The 15,514-nt window shown below is 26.5% G+C and overlaps 1 protein-coding gene across 4 annotated transcripts in view; it reads right to left on the bottom strand.

Moving 5' to 3' along the window:
* Positions 1 to 11,191: 11,191 nt before the first annotated feature.
* The window catches only part of LOC107449521 (ectonucleoside triphosphate diphosphohydrolase 1), a 29,698-nt gene continuing 25,375 nt past the window's right edge, over positions 11,192 to 15,514 (bottom strand). For all 4 annotated transcript variants that reach the window (XM_016065072.4, XM_016065075.4, XM_016065073.4 and 1 more), the window contains 2 exons: positions 14,110 to 14,247; positions 11,192 to 11,601 (listed from right to left, as the gene is read on the bottom strand). In XM_016065072.4, the coding sequence (XP_015920558.1) occupies positions 11,383 to 11,601; positions 14,110 to 14,247 (357 nt within the window). In that variant the 3' untranslated portion in view covers positions 11,192 to 11,382. The remainder of the gene's footprint in view (positions 11,602 to 14,109; positions 14,248 to 15,514) is intronic.

The following is a 15,514-nucleotide window of genomic DNA, read 5'->3' as shown; positions in this document are numbered from 1 at the left end:
TACTGTATAATCTCTAAAGTGAACAAGTTACATGATGTTTTGTTGTGCCTTATTATCATAACTCTCATTCACCAATTCCAGCTGTATCATAAATTTGATTCAGATATTATTTTAATGTGAACTTATTTATTTTTAAAGGAGAAATAAAAAAGCCTGTTTGCTTTTGATTTTATCAAATAAATTTAAAAAGAGATCATCTTTTTATAAAAATGCCTTTTGTATCAAAAATTATAATTGCAACATTTTATAATGTGAAATTTATGACATTTTTATTATCACTTTTATATTTACTAATAAAATGAAATGAATTTTCTACATCGCAAAGAGATGTTTTTTTTAATGCAATGCCCAATCAGTTTTATATATACTATTTATAATTTTGTGAAAGAAAAGAAATATGTTACTTTTTCCTTATGTGATAAATTTATATTTTGCTTTTTAGATAGAAAGTATTTCAAAAAGATAACAGTTAACATATGTTTTATTTATTAAGAAGGATTTTCTGAGAATAGTTTGGCTCAGTATTCTGGACTTGCTGTGATAAAGCATTAGAATATTTTCATTGCACTCATAATTATTAAATTTAAAAAAATTAAGAAAATCATTGTGATTAAAAATTATGAAATATTCAATGCAAGTATTTTGTATGATGTAATTTTACGTTTGAATATTTTATTACAGAGTTTTATTATAAAAGAATTATACTTAATTAAATTATTGATAACAAATTTTATAAAATCTTAAATTAATCATGTTTTCAAAAGCTAAATACCATAAATTGAAAATAATAAAATTTTTATTTATTTTCAATTTTTATTAATTATTTCCTAGATTTTAATTATTTTTATTTATAATAAAATTTTTATTTATTTTCAATAATCACAAAAAAGAAACTTGACTAAGCTTGAAAAGTTTTAAAAACTATGAATATAATTATTCTAGTCTGAATAAAACTAATTCAAATAGCTTACTGCCATGAAACTTTTATATATTATACTTTATATTATTTTTTTATTTACATCTACTTTATTTTAATTAAAAATATAAAGAAGAGACAAGTTAAAGACAACTTCAAAATAAGTATAAACTAATAAGTCAAAAATAAGGACTTAAAATAATAAATCTTAAAAATTAAATTTAACTGCAATATATTTTTTTTATTAACTGGGCATTGTTCTTGGATAGGAATGCATTCATGTAGTATTAAGTTAGTGGCAGAATTATTTCATTCAAAAGAAAAGTGAAATAAAGCTTGTATCCACTACAATGGTTAAGTATAATAGTTAAATAGATATGCTATGCCTAGAAATGCACATTCAATCCTCCTATTTATAATTGTTTGACACTTCATGCAAGTCAACCAATGTTATTCACGCATTTTTCGATCATATTCTCTATCCATACATCATATAATTCACAATTGGTTTCAATTTCATATTTTTATAGCATATCTGTCTCATTTAAACACATATTTAGCCACTATTAAAGTCTGAGGACAATAGTAGTTAACTTCAAATTATGTAAAAGATTGTGAACTTGTAAAATATCTGCATTTTCAACCTTTAAGTGTATTTAAGTATTAAGTTGTAAGTTTATATTTTTTCAGTTATTTAAATGTTGAGTGTTTATCACAGTATTAGTTGATATTTTCTAATCCTCTTTGATGCCATAAGCTAGATTGTGATAGTTTTTTTCTCTGCTTTTATATTCGATTTTTAGTAAATCTAATTGAAAATAGTTTTGAGGGTGATGTGAATGAAATGCATAGAATTTGGAATTTTTGTTTTTAATTATTATTTCAAAAGGGAATAGTATAAGCTCTTTAAAATTTGTTCTTATCCATCTTGAACTAGAATCTATCTATAAAGCGTAGTTAATTTCAGTAATTTTAAATTCAGTATAATTAAATGTATTTTTATTTTTAAAAGCAGGAGCACAAATGACACATGCATTATGCCTTTTTAATAATAATTTTTAAACTATCATATCTTTCAATACAAATATATTTGGTCATAGATTTTTAAAAATAATTAAAATTATATTGATTACAATTTTTACTTATATTTTCATTAAATGTTAATAAAAAAACTCAACATAAAATAAAAATCAAATTAGTTTTATGTATATTTTTTGCATTGCTTTTTCATCATCTGATTTTTAAAACAGATTTTTTGCACAAATTTATTGTTTTTTTGGAAAAAAAATATGCATACCAAATGTTCTAAAACTAATTATTTACAACAGTTCTTTATGACTTCATATAAGAAAGTGATTCTGGTGAAAATTTTTAAAGTATTCAAACAAGCATTATTTTAGCTTATAAGCTTTTTTTATTGCTATACTATCTTCATAACAAAAAAAATTGGAATAGATTTGTCATACATTTGCACCCATGTTTGGCGATTTCTTTTAATGCCAACCACTTTTGGCACATTCTTATTGGTGTCGCTTTTGTCTCATGCCAAAAACAAAATCAGTTATTGCAACCATAAATTCGAAATTCACTTGTCTTATGGTCATTTTTTAACACAAAACATGCATTTCATAAATAACTGCAGATCTATTATAAATGCTAGCTCCTAGGCAACTGTTTTGTTATGCATCTGCACCCAGAATCAAATATTACATCCCTAGTTCACTTGTATTACCATCAATTTTAAGAAACAGTGTAGAGTATGCTGGATAACGGTACTTGATGCAGGGTTTACCAGACAAATACATATTGACCATCAGTAACGAATCATTACCCCTAGACAACAGGTTTGTAAATGATCTGCATAAAATTAACAAAAGATTGCAATGTAAAATCCCCAAAAATATGAATATGAAAAAACTCACTTCACTGCTAGAGAGTAATCCATTTCCAGAAATCTTCTAGTTAAGCACATAATTATTCATAAGAGCAGTCCAAAAATATTTAAAATATTTTATTTGAAGACATCATCATCAATCAAACCATTTCACAAATGGTCATTATGAAAAACACACAAAACTACTAATCAAAACAAAACTTCAGTTTCTGCATCAAACTCTACGGAAAACTATTAAAAAGTTTAATCACCACCTCCTATCACGAAAAAACCCCTAAATACATTAAAAAATCCTTACAAAAAAACAACATTCAAAATCACTACACAAAACCAAAGCGCCTACCAAAACAATCAGTCTGCAGAAAAGCAGGGTTTGTTGATTTAAATCAGCTTGATTTAAATCATGGTTTAAATCAAATGATTTTTTTAAAAAAATCATTGATTTAAATCAACTGCTTTTTCTTTAAATATATATTGATTTTAAAAGTTAAAAAACAGTGTTTCAATTATTGATACTTTTATTATTTTCTTTTCTTAGTTTTAAAATTTATTTTGAATAAATTGCTACATTAATTAATTTTAGTTAACGAAATTATTTTCTTTCTTGGTGTGTGTTAAACTCCAACACATTTGAAATTACATTTTTAAAAATCTTTTGATTCTTGAGATTAAAAGTAGAAAATAAAGTACACATTTAATGCTGTCTTAATATAGACTTGCATAACTGTAGAAAATAACTAATAAACATGAATTTTTTTTTTTAAAAAAATGCAAATAATGTTAATTAGAATTCTACCTTTTGATTAAAAAAGCATGGAATTAAAATCTGCATTATATTTTATTGATGTAGGATTAAAAATGAATATTTTAATATAAAAATATATAGATTAAATATTCATTTTTTGATGAATGACTACATTTATAAACACAATCTGTTACATTTATTTTGTCATTTTAAAAATCAAGAGGAAAAAGAAGAAATCATAATTTTAAATTAAAATTATGATTTGCTAATTGAAACTTTGCTTTAATAGTTAAAGTACAGGGGTCTGTCCAAGTCAAATTTACTACTGTTTAGCGGTACCTTCACAAATTCAACTTTAGGAAAAAGTAGAATAATTTCACAAAATATTTTTTCTTTAAATTGTATTTCTGTGTCTCGTAAGAAACGATAAATCCATATTTTTATAATATTTTTGCGTTGTTTTTTAATATAATTTTTTATTTTCACAAATTATGCCTAAATTTTCACTAGGGGTGCCTCTCAGAAAAAGATAAACAGACCCCTGAAGTACTCTTTAAATTCTCTATTTCATCTAGTCTTTAAATTTCAATCATGCATTTGTTCCAAAATGGTTGCCATGCATTTAAAACTATGTATTAGAACGAAAAATTATTTTAATAAGTTAGAGCTCCTAAAATATTGTTATAATATAGTTTTAATGCTAATTTAATTTTGAGTAAAAATTTTTGAAGTATTTTTAATCATATAAATTAAATTTCTTACAGTGTATTTGAATAAAAATAAAAAAAATCTGATTTAAATCAAAAAAATCCAATTTAAATAAAATATAAAAAAAATGGGATTTTTTAAATTTTTTTTTTAAAAAATCAAAAAAATCACGAGCTCTGCAGAAAAGTAATGTCACACAAAATTCAATCCTAAAACCAGAATATAATAATTCAATTCCTGCAGAAAAATAAAACATCAATAAAACATTCATTGCGTCAATTATAATCTTCTCCCATCTGAGCAATCCGTCAAATCCCTCTGGACACATCAAATACTCATCTCCAATATAATCTCATTTCTCTAATCACCTCAATTACAAAGCTGCCATAAACACAATCAAAACATCAAATCTCCACCTGCAATAAAATCTCACCTCCAATAAAATCTCACCTATATCTCATCTCGTATATCGTAAGATTTTCCCATAATTCCATTTACATCTGCGTGATGACTACATTCTAAATAACACCAGATTATTATCATCTTTTCCTCAACTTGGTGATTAAAAAAAATCTCCTAAACAAAGTGCAGATTTCTCCCAAATCTATACCAATTCTTATTTTGCTATAACAAAATATTATTGAAATATGCTTCTTACTTTAATATATACATGCAAAAGACTATTTTTTTACTTAGTAATGAGTGCCGCTTCTTTCTATAAGAAATGAAAGAGAACTTAAAATGCATCATTCCCTTAACTCTCAAGGGAATTTATTCCCTCTTAGCTAAAACGGTATTGGTTGTTTTAAATATATTGTTGGGGTAGTCAATTTTATGTTTTCCTTTTGAAAGAAAAGAAATGTACAATGTAGTGTCAAAATAAAAATAACTAATGGTATATGTGTTGTCATATTTCCAAATTCTATGCCCAATTTAAAAAAATCTCTGTTTAAGTTTTGAGACCAAAAAGGAAAGTATTACCCTCTTTGTGCCTTATGTTTAATGGTAATTTTTTGTAAGGTGGCAGTCATTTTGAAATATTTTCTCAATAAAGTTTGTTTTTTAATCTAAATTTTGAAGATGTCTATTCTTGCAATATTGTACGAGGATCATTTTTTAAGTAAGAACCGTTTTGTAGTGGAACAAGATAAATTGTATCAAACTGAAACATTTATGAAACATTTGTCAAGTCATGTCACCAGCCTTTGGATCCCAACATCAAAGAACTCTGCTATCTGACCATTAAACCAGTTAGTAACAGTTTCTTTCAACATGTCAACTTTTTCCCAGCACTTTCCCCTAATTTTTGGAAACAGAAGAAAGTCTGATGGTGCTAAGTCAAGGCTATATGGCGGACGATCCTGTTCTTCTTAACGAAAATTGTTCAATTGCATCTTTGTTCTTGACGCAATGTGAGGCTGAGCATTGCATGAAGTGGAAAGACACCGCTAGAGAACAACACCATGAGCGCCTTTAAAATGACATGTCTAAGCTTTAATAATGTTTCATAGTACATTTCAGCATCTATTGCCATTACTAATGATGCCAGTCACTGGAAAGAAGTTTATTTTCTGGAGTGCAATACCATAAGCCATGTTTCATTACTGGTCACAATGTGACTCAATAATTTGTCACCATCCTTGTGATAGCACTCCAAAAAGGACACAAAATATGCAATTCACTTTGTTTTGTGTTCTTCTGACAGTTTTTTCGGCACCTCTCTTGAACAAACTTTTTGTAGTGAAGTTTGTCGGTACTATGGATAAATTACTGATCTTGAAACTTGTGGAAATTTCTGATGAAACTCGTCAAAAGTGAAGCGCCTGTTTCGGCTCATTTCCTCATCAATATTTTGTACCAAATCTTCATTCATGACAGCAGGCTGTTAAGATCATTTTTCATCATAAACATTTGATTTTCCTTCATTAAACAGCCTACACCATTTTCATCATTCATTACACCTTCACCATAAACTTCAACAAGCTGCTGGTGAATTTCAGCAGGACAAACATTTTTTGCATTAAAAAACTGCATAACAGAGCGCACTTCTCAATCGGTGGGATTACTGATTGACATGGTAACAAGCGAGGCCCAATGGCGACATAGATAATGAAACCTAATGGCGACATAGTGAGACTTGCCACGGGTTGCTAACCTTGAACTAACTCCACTTGAGAGAATGTATGGCATGATATGCAATCGGTTCTTACTTTAAAAATTACCCTCGTATAAAAATTTAACACTCTGCATTAATTGAAATATAACTCACATTGTATTGTTATACATATATTTTACAACTCAGAAAAAGTTTAAAGATAAAATATATTGAAGCTCAATTTTAAATGTAATTAAATTTAATACCAGTCTAATAGCTTCTAAAATATCAACCCCCTCCCAAAATAAAAAGTTAATCCTGAATTAGAAAATGTAGCTACAAACATCAGTATTCTAGTAATGCAAAGGGAAAATATCATTATCTGATAATGAATCTATAGATTTAAAACCCACATAAGTTGAAATTCATTTTCATTTGTTCTCATCCCAATTTTACTTTTGTTCCAAAAAGATTTCCTTCATAAATGATTTAGTAAAAGAGTGAGAATAACTGAGTAAATATTGAGCAAACAGAAGTGGATATCTTAAATTAATATTTTAGCAGTTTAGAAAAAAAAAATAAAAGAACCATCTTTCAAAGCACATTAAGAAAATAAGAATTTGGAGCACCTAATAAAAGAGGAAAATTTCAATCTTATAGCTAATATTAGCTGTTTTATAGATGAGATGGTATGGAATTAGTGATACATACTGCAAGAGCTTTTTGATATTTATTAAACATCAATACCATCCAATTATTTGATATGTTATTTGAAAGAATTTGTAATAAAAATAAGATCAATTGATAAATAAAAAAATACTTTCATTAAATTTTCCAAAGTGGCTACAGAATGTTTACATACCATCATATAATATTCTTGCTATCTTCAAACAACTCAAAAAGAGAATTCCCATGAAATAGTAAAAAATGGTTGGAACTTCCTTAAAAAATAAAGATATATTAAATTTAATAAAATGTTTATTTAATTTAAAAAATATAAAATTTATAAAGAAATAAATTAAAAATTTTACTCAATGAGCACAATTGAGAGAAAATGGAGTTATGACATTAGTAGTTTGAATACACAAATTTCGGGTAAACATTATCCTTTCGCAACATATGTAAGCAATAAAGAAAGATTATTTACATTTATTTTATCTCTGTTAAAACAAACAAAATTTTTATAATTTAAAATATTAAACTTGCTACAGCAAAAACAAATAACAGTCATTCGGAATAAAAACTTAAACTAGTTTTGAAAATAAAGTACAGTAGAGAACCGATTATCCGGAACGATAGGGACCATCGCTATTCCAGATAACTGATTTTTCCGGTTTTCTGAATCGCTACAAAAAGCCGTTTTTTTTATCGTTAAACCCAACTAAAAAAAATATATATATTCGGAAATTATTTTAAAAAGAAAAAACGATGAAGTAATACACTAATGATTATTTCTAAACTGATGGTAAGGTAAACATCTTTCAAAAAAGAAAGAAAAATCCTAAAATCTTATGAAGAAAAAAACACCTTTTTAAAAAAATAGCGGGAAAATTTATCGAATTTCGTTCCGGTTTTTTGGTTTTCCGGTTTTCTGATTTCCGGATAACGGGTTTTGTACTGTATTAAAAAGAAGTTCTTACAAAATTTTTAATATATATAGATAGTATAAAAATCAATAGAAAGAAGATACTTACAGAAATGCTCCAAATAGTTAAGGCATCTCCCACTTCTAGAGTAGAGTTAGAAAATTTAAGTTTGATCCTTTCTGGTTGGTTATTGACTAAAACACCAGCATATATACACAGCAAGGAACATGTTAAATTTTCCATTGCTGAAACTCCTGTCGTTCTAGTGAAAGTTTTCAGGAGCTCTGCACATTGTCTGACTTAGGTCAAAGTTAGGTGGTGTTCCAACCATAACATTTAACAGATCAGAAGATTAAAAAGCAAGGCCAGGTGCTAAATCATGTTTGGGTGATATTAGTAAAAATAGCTTTATACAAATTTTAAAATGTTATTCCTTCTTCAAATAAAACAAACTATCTTTAAAATGCTTTGTAAAAATGTCTTTAGATAAATTTTAAACTTTATTCATTTTTCAAATAAAGCAAACAATCTTTAAGATGTAAGATAGCAATTAAAAGTAACAAAAAAAAAAACGAATTTAAATATTTTATTAACATGAAATAAAAAAATACAATATTTCCACATAACATTAAGGCATATGCCACTTTTAAAGATAAAAATAAGAAAAAACTATCACAATTAGCTTTCTTTCAATTTAGCCCAGGTCATAAGCAAAAACTATGAACTCAGGGCAAATGTCTTTTTCCTCCATGAAATACGTCAAAAATATTAAAAATGTCTTAACCAAAACAACTAAAACTTAAATTACATAAGAGAAAAAATAACAGTTGGTGTTAAGAATTAGTTTTGCAAGCAAATTAACAAGAAAACTGTAAATACTTGTGACTAACAAGACTGTGGTAAAGGTCTTTAATCTTTGACCAACTGATTACATTTTATAGACACAGAATATTTTCAAACATTTAAAAAAACATTAAAATAATATCTTGAAATGTTTCCTTTTTGTGGAAGTTTGTGTAACAGAAAAAATTCAGCAAAACATATGTTCAAATAGTTTTCCTTCTTTAAAATTTCTGAATTCCCAAATTTAAGCTTTTAGTTAAAGACCCTTACCCTAGAATGTCAAGAAGTTCAATAACAATGTAATAGAGTTAGATACAATTCGTGATTACTGTTTCTTAAAAACAGAAATGCATTCAATAGTAGAGCATTTCTAAAACTGAGTAAAGAATCTCTCTAATCCTTTAACAAGCAGTGAAACTAGCATTTAATAGATAGAGATTCATTAAACTCACCAAATCACAGTAAAGGATGAATATATAAAAAAAAATAAGAAAGGTACATTTGTCAAAATAATTGCCAGGTGTCCAAGACGAAAAAAATCAACAACAAACTGATCATTCAAAAACTTTGCAAGACTAAGAACCATAAATGTGAAAACAAGATATTCATAAAGTAAATTAAATTAAAAAGCAATAAACAAATAAAAAAATTAAGTTATAGAATTTAACAAAATAAACCAACAGTGTCATGAATTAATTGTAAGCACCAACTTTTACACAACAACAATTACACAGCTTTTTTCAACTAACTTATTGAAAAATAACTAAAAATATTATAATATATAAACTAAATTACTATAGAGATGGGTGATATTTATTTGTCTTATTCAAAATTTGGTTTTCCTAACGTTAAAGCATAAGTCACATCAGTAAATTTCTTACAGAAAAATGTAAAAAAAAGAAAGAAAACCATTTAAAACACATTAGAAAGACACTGTAATTATATCACTTAAAATTAGAAGACAGTAGCCTTAATGAAATTTTTTACACGTTCTTTTGACAGATAAAATATCTGTTAGAAAATGGCATGTTATTCTTTGATACTTAAATGTTGTATAGGATTAAAAATTAACAAAATAATTAAAGTTCTTTCAAAGAAAAAGCATTTGTGATAATTCCTAATTTTTCAATATTTGATAATGTACTCCATTTATACATTATAAAAAAAAGAGGACCATCCTGAATAACTTTTGATCTAATGATCGGATCTTCATGTTCTAGAACTCGATCTTAATGATTAAAGGAGGTGACCTCAAATATGCTAATTAATGCAGACGATATTTTAAGTTACGAAATCAGACACAAAAACATACTTTCTCTGAATAAACATACCTTCTCTTCAACCGATTCGGATTTCTGATTCCCAAAATATAGGGGGCAACCGAAATCTCGGAAATATGGTCCAAATAGTTTGATCAGGAGAGCACTTCAAAGTTTGGACCCCTTAATGTTAATTTCACTTTTTGCAAATTTCGCTATATCTCCAGAACTTTTTAAGTGAATTGAAAAATATTTCAACACAATTATAAAATTTGTTTATCCAAGAATAATTACATGCAAAAAAAAAATTTTAACACATTTTTGCATTATTTAAAAAAATATAATTTTGCAAAGCAAAATATAAAATTTGAGCAAAATCGGTCACATAGTTCCTGAGAAATCGAATTTTAAATAACTGACTTTTTTTACATTCAATTTCTCAGGAACTATTTAACCGATTTCACTCAAATTTAGCATTTTGCCATGTAAAATTATATTCTTTAAAATGATGAAAAAAATTTTGTACCTTACAATTCAAAATTTTGTCGAACATTATTAAATAAAATAATTAATATTTTCTATAAGTTATTTTTTGCATGGAATTATTTTTTGAAAAACGAATTTTATAATTGTAAGCAAAAAGTCTTAAATTTGCTTAAAAAATTCTCGAGATATAGCGAAATAAGAAAAAAAGTAAAATTAGCATTAAGATGTCAAATTTGAAGTGCTCTCCTAATCAAACTATTGGGACCATATTTCCCAGATTGCAGCTACCCTCGATATTTTTTCGGCCAGAAATCAGAACCCCTCAAAAAAAGGTATGTTTATTCAGAGGAAGCACGTTTTTGTGTCTGATTTCGTAACTTAAATATCGTCTGCACTAATTAATTAGCATATTTCAAATCATCCCCCGAGCCATTGAGATTGAGTCCTAGAATATGAAGTTCCGATCATTTGATCAAAAGCTATTCAGAGTAGTCTTTTTTATTGGCACACTGTACATACAATATTATGCAAAATTGAGATTATTGGGAATGTTTTTGTGTTAAAACTTTAGCTTGAGATCTAATTATTTTTTGATATTTGAATCATTTTTCTTAGTGAAAAAGCATTAATATAATATTTTTTTTAAAAAAATATAAAAGTTAAGGGGAAAAAATTATTTTATTTTCATAACTATATCCGTGCATGAAACATAAAGCCAACGTTTAAACTTTATTTTGAGTTAATAAAAAATATATAGCATTTAGCGTAAAAGATTAATTATATATTTATTAGCTGTGGAACAAAAACATTAAATATTTTGGAATAATATAGAAATATTAATTTAACTAAATTATACATCTAAGAGTCTGGTGTGACTTTTCTTAAAGATATTCATATCTCCATGTTTCTTAATGATGATAATTGCGATGACAATCAAAGCAATGCTCAACACAGCTAAAGGTGCAAAAATAGATAAAGATATTACAGGTGGAGAAGGCTTTTCTTCAGGAATAGCATTTGTAGCATTAATCATGTATCCTAAAGTCCATCCAATATCTGCCTGTTCAATCTGTAAACAGAAATTGGCTGTTACAATTCTTCTATTAACAAATCAATAAAACCATTTTACAGGGTTCCCACTCTTTAAACAAAGCAAAAATTAAGGACTTCTTTGAAAAAAAAATCAAAAAATTTTTCAAAAAATTAAGGACCTTAAAAATAGTATAATTGTTTATCATTGAATATAATACCAGTGAACAGTGCCAATTATTTACCTTTCTTAAAAAATATCAATAAATAAAAAATAATTAAAACAATTTTATTATGATGCTAGTACTAATATAATTGTAATAATTAACAGGATTCGCCAAAGCAAGACCAGGCAGTTTTTACAAACCCGGGTTGGGTTTTTTTTAAAATTATTTTCAGATTGTTAAATGTTAACATCTATGAAACTAATCTGTATTCCATTTTTAATGATTTCTTTGAAATTGAGTAATAAAATTAAGTGCAGAAATTAAGATTTGCAAATTTTTTCATACAGTAATAAATAAATGAGTAATAAATAAAGAAATTTGGGAAAACATTGAAAAAATTATTAAAACAAGTTTTTATATTTTGCTGCTAGACATGCATCACATATTCAGTTGTGGGCCAATCTTGCTAAATATTCAGTTATGCCAAGCCTTCTAAAATGCTGTATCCTCAATGCATGGTTTCATTCTAGGTGATAAAAGAAAGATGGATGATGGATGGAAAAGAAAGATTCTAGGTGATAAAAGATTTAAGAAAAAATATTTTTGTAAAAATCGTTCCTATCAAGTATAGCGATACTGAAAAATTAAGGACTTTTAAAAACCTTGGTAAAGTACTTTTAAGGGCTCTTATTTTCCGAAGTAAAAATTAAGCAGTTTTTAAGGACCTTTAAGGACTGTGGAATCCCTGTTTCAAACAAGATTTAGTTCTTAACAAAAAGAATATAAAAATATGAAATACTAAACTTCTTTATTAGTCTTTTCATCAAGTGTTCCTTTTTTATAAGTAAACATGGGTTTCATTAACCTGAAGTGATCTTTAGTTTTTGCAATGAACATTGCTTTTAACACCATTTAGTTTCTTTACCTTGGATATGCAATGTCGAATTTAAGACCACAGGTTGTAGTACCAATTCATTAGATCCCACATACATTTTCAAATACATAATTATTCAAGATTATAAAAATTACGTGAATTTTTTTTCTAACTAAGTATTTTATAAGTTCTATTGCAGTAATATAACAAAAATTGACTTAAAAATATGAGACAAAATTTTAAAAAAAAAGTAAATATATATNATATATATATATGAAAAATTACCATTAAACTTCTAAAAAAAATTTAAGGTAAAAAAAAAATTCATAGCTGAAATATGCATATTATCTTTCAACTTTTAAGTATATGAATATCTTAATTCTTAAAGTTTATTGCTAACTTTATAAATAAATTTAATTTTGACTCTTATTATTATCATAAAAGACTGCGTTTGATTCTTTAGGATATTTAAAGAAAAATTAAAATTGCTACTTGAAAACAGAATTCTTTACATTACTTGTTATTTATAAAGAATTTAATAGCAATTTTTTGAATGCAAAAAGATTTTAAGAGAAAATAAAATATGATTTAACAAAACAAAATATTGTATAATATATTAGACTTGATAAAAAAAAATGGAAAAAAGAAACGATTCTGTCTCTCTAATATTTAATAAAGAATCTGATTTTTTATTTAACAATTATAAAAATTAGAAACAAGTATCGAAAAATAAATGCATCATTGGCCAGTATCTTTTTTTTAGAAACTTTGCTTAAGAAGATCAAAATAAATAAAAATGTAAACATTTCCCTGTAAGTAATTATCTTAGAAAGTAAGACATATGTGACCATATCTATCGTGATATAAAAATCTTTCACTCAGATCAGAAATTGTATAGCTTAATTTTTTTTTAAAAATTCAAGTGGTAGCTGACACAGATTAATGCCTCACACTCAAAATGAACTACTATTTCATTTTCTTTAAAGGCACTTTTTCTATTACTGCAATATTAGTTGTTGCAATAAAGTTGAACATAAATAGGCTATAATGGTTAGAGCTAGAATTGGCTATCAAACATTATGCAATATTACATACACCAGGTAAAGAAATCAAACGGACTTATAAATTAAGTCTAATGAAAAACAATTTTAAAAAATAAGAAAAGGTCACCGAGATAATTTGAGAATATGAGACTATTTGCTTAAAGAAGGCAAATCATCTTTTAAGGTGAAGGTTAAAATACTAAGAGATATAAGGAATGAATCAGTTGCCAAAAATATAAGATAATTTATTACTGAGAATGAAATTTCAGTAAAATAACTTCGGAAATCTTCAGATATTTATTTTTTGAAATGCTCTTTTTTTCATACCAAAAAAAAAAATATCATAAAAAATCTACCTTAGCCAGTTTTAGCTATTCATTATTTCTTTACTCTTTTTACCTACTATTTCTATATATATATTGGAACTAAAATTTGGCATCAGCAGAAGAAAATTTCATACATACCTGTTTGGTAAACTGAATAGTTTTCCAAGTCAATGAATCAAAACCATATTTATTTGTCAGAAGCTCAGTGATATAAATAGCAGCAAAGCAATATTGTAGTACATGTTTTAACTCAGATTCCGGTACAGTATGTTGTATCTAAATAAAAAATATTATTTAGATGGGAAAAAAACCTTTATTTAAAGCATAATTAATACTAGAAAATAAATACTCATCAGGATAATCTATGATTTCATTTAATACTTTGTACTCTAATTTCCAAAGTGAAGAACATTTCTGTTAAAATGGTTAACAAGTTAAAAATAATGAGAAAAAATAGGACTAAAAAATAAAAAGCAAAAGGTCAAACAATACGAAAAATAAGTGGAGGTGTAAAAACTATTTGGAAATCTGAAACTGTTCATAGAGCCTTTAAAGATCTGCCTAGCACCACAGCATTGCTCTCTGACTCCTCAAATGAGATCAAAATCATATTAATTTAGTACATTTTTAAAAAATTTACTTCTTGTGTTTATAAACAAATTTTTGTACTTTTAAAATTTTCCTCAATATAGGACTTAAAAAAAAGTTCAGTAGTTTGCCCACCCAGCTTCAGACTGATGAGCATTAACTTATCTGAGAAGTAAAAAATGCACAAAACTGACACAAAAATGCACAAAACACTGAGAATGCACAAAACTGACTAAATTACTACAATCATATTGGTCATAAAATTATGTAGTTTTGATCAGTCTGAATCTTTTAACCTGAAATCGTGGAGCCATTATCTGTAATCATGAAATTGTGGAGTCGAATGACTTCTCTGGATCACAGTAGCCTGTTGCAGGAATTCCTTTTTTTATACAAAAACAAAATTTCAAAAATTTCCTTATAGCTATAAAAAGTGTGGTTTACTCATTTACCTTACATTGCAAGTTACAAAAGATGCAGTATTTTACAAAAAAAATGTAAGTATTTTCTTTTCTGGGTAAAACATGAACGGAAAAGAAGCTTTGCACCTGCTAGATAATTGGTCTTTTCATCATAACCTTTCTTATTTTGTCACTCTACTTCAATGGGGTAAACTAGTAAAACCCATTAAAGGGGGGAACATATTTTTTTTTAAAAAAAGAACAAAATAAGTAACGCCAATATGAAAATAAGGTATCAGATGATAGCTAAACTCTTTGCAGACATCTCTTCCAGGAAGTGGCCTGTGACGCTGTGATCACATTTGTGTAGTTATCTCATTTGCTTGCCAAAGATTGTAGCTTAGCTCTATCATAGTAAATTTTTTATTTCTTGGTCCAAATAACAAGAAAGCAACAATGCTGGCTCAAGATAGTTATTTGAGACTTCTAACCAAAAAGAATAGGTCTGTAATAGCAACACAATTGTCTCGCAAACTGTAATACAACAGGAACAT

This window comes from Parasteatoda tepidariorum, chromosome X2, assembly GCF_043381705.1.
Source record: "Parasteatoda tepidariorum isolate YZ-2023 chromosome X2, CAS_Ptep_4.0, whole genome shotgun sequence".
NCBI classification, from domain to species: Eukaryota; Metazoa; Arthropoda; class Arachnida; order Araneae; family Theridiidae; genus Parasteatoda; species Parasteatoda tepidariorum.
This window is presented reverse-complemented; position numbering and strand designations above follow the sequence as displayed.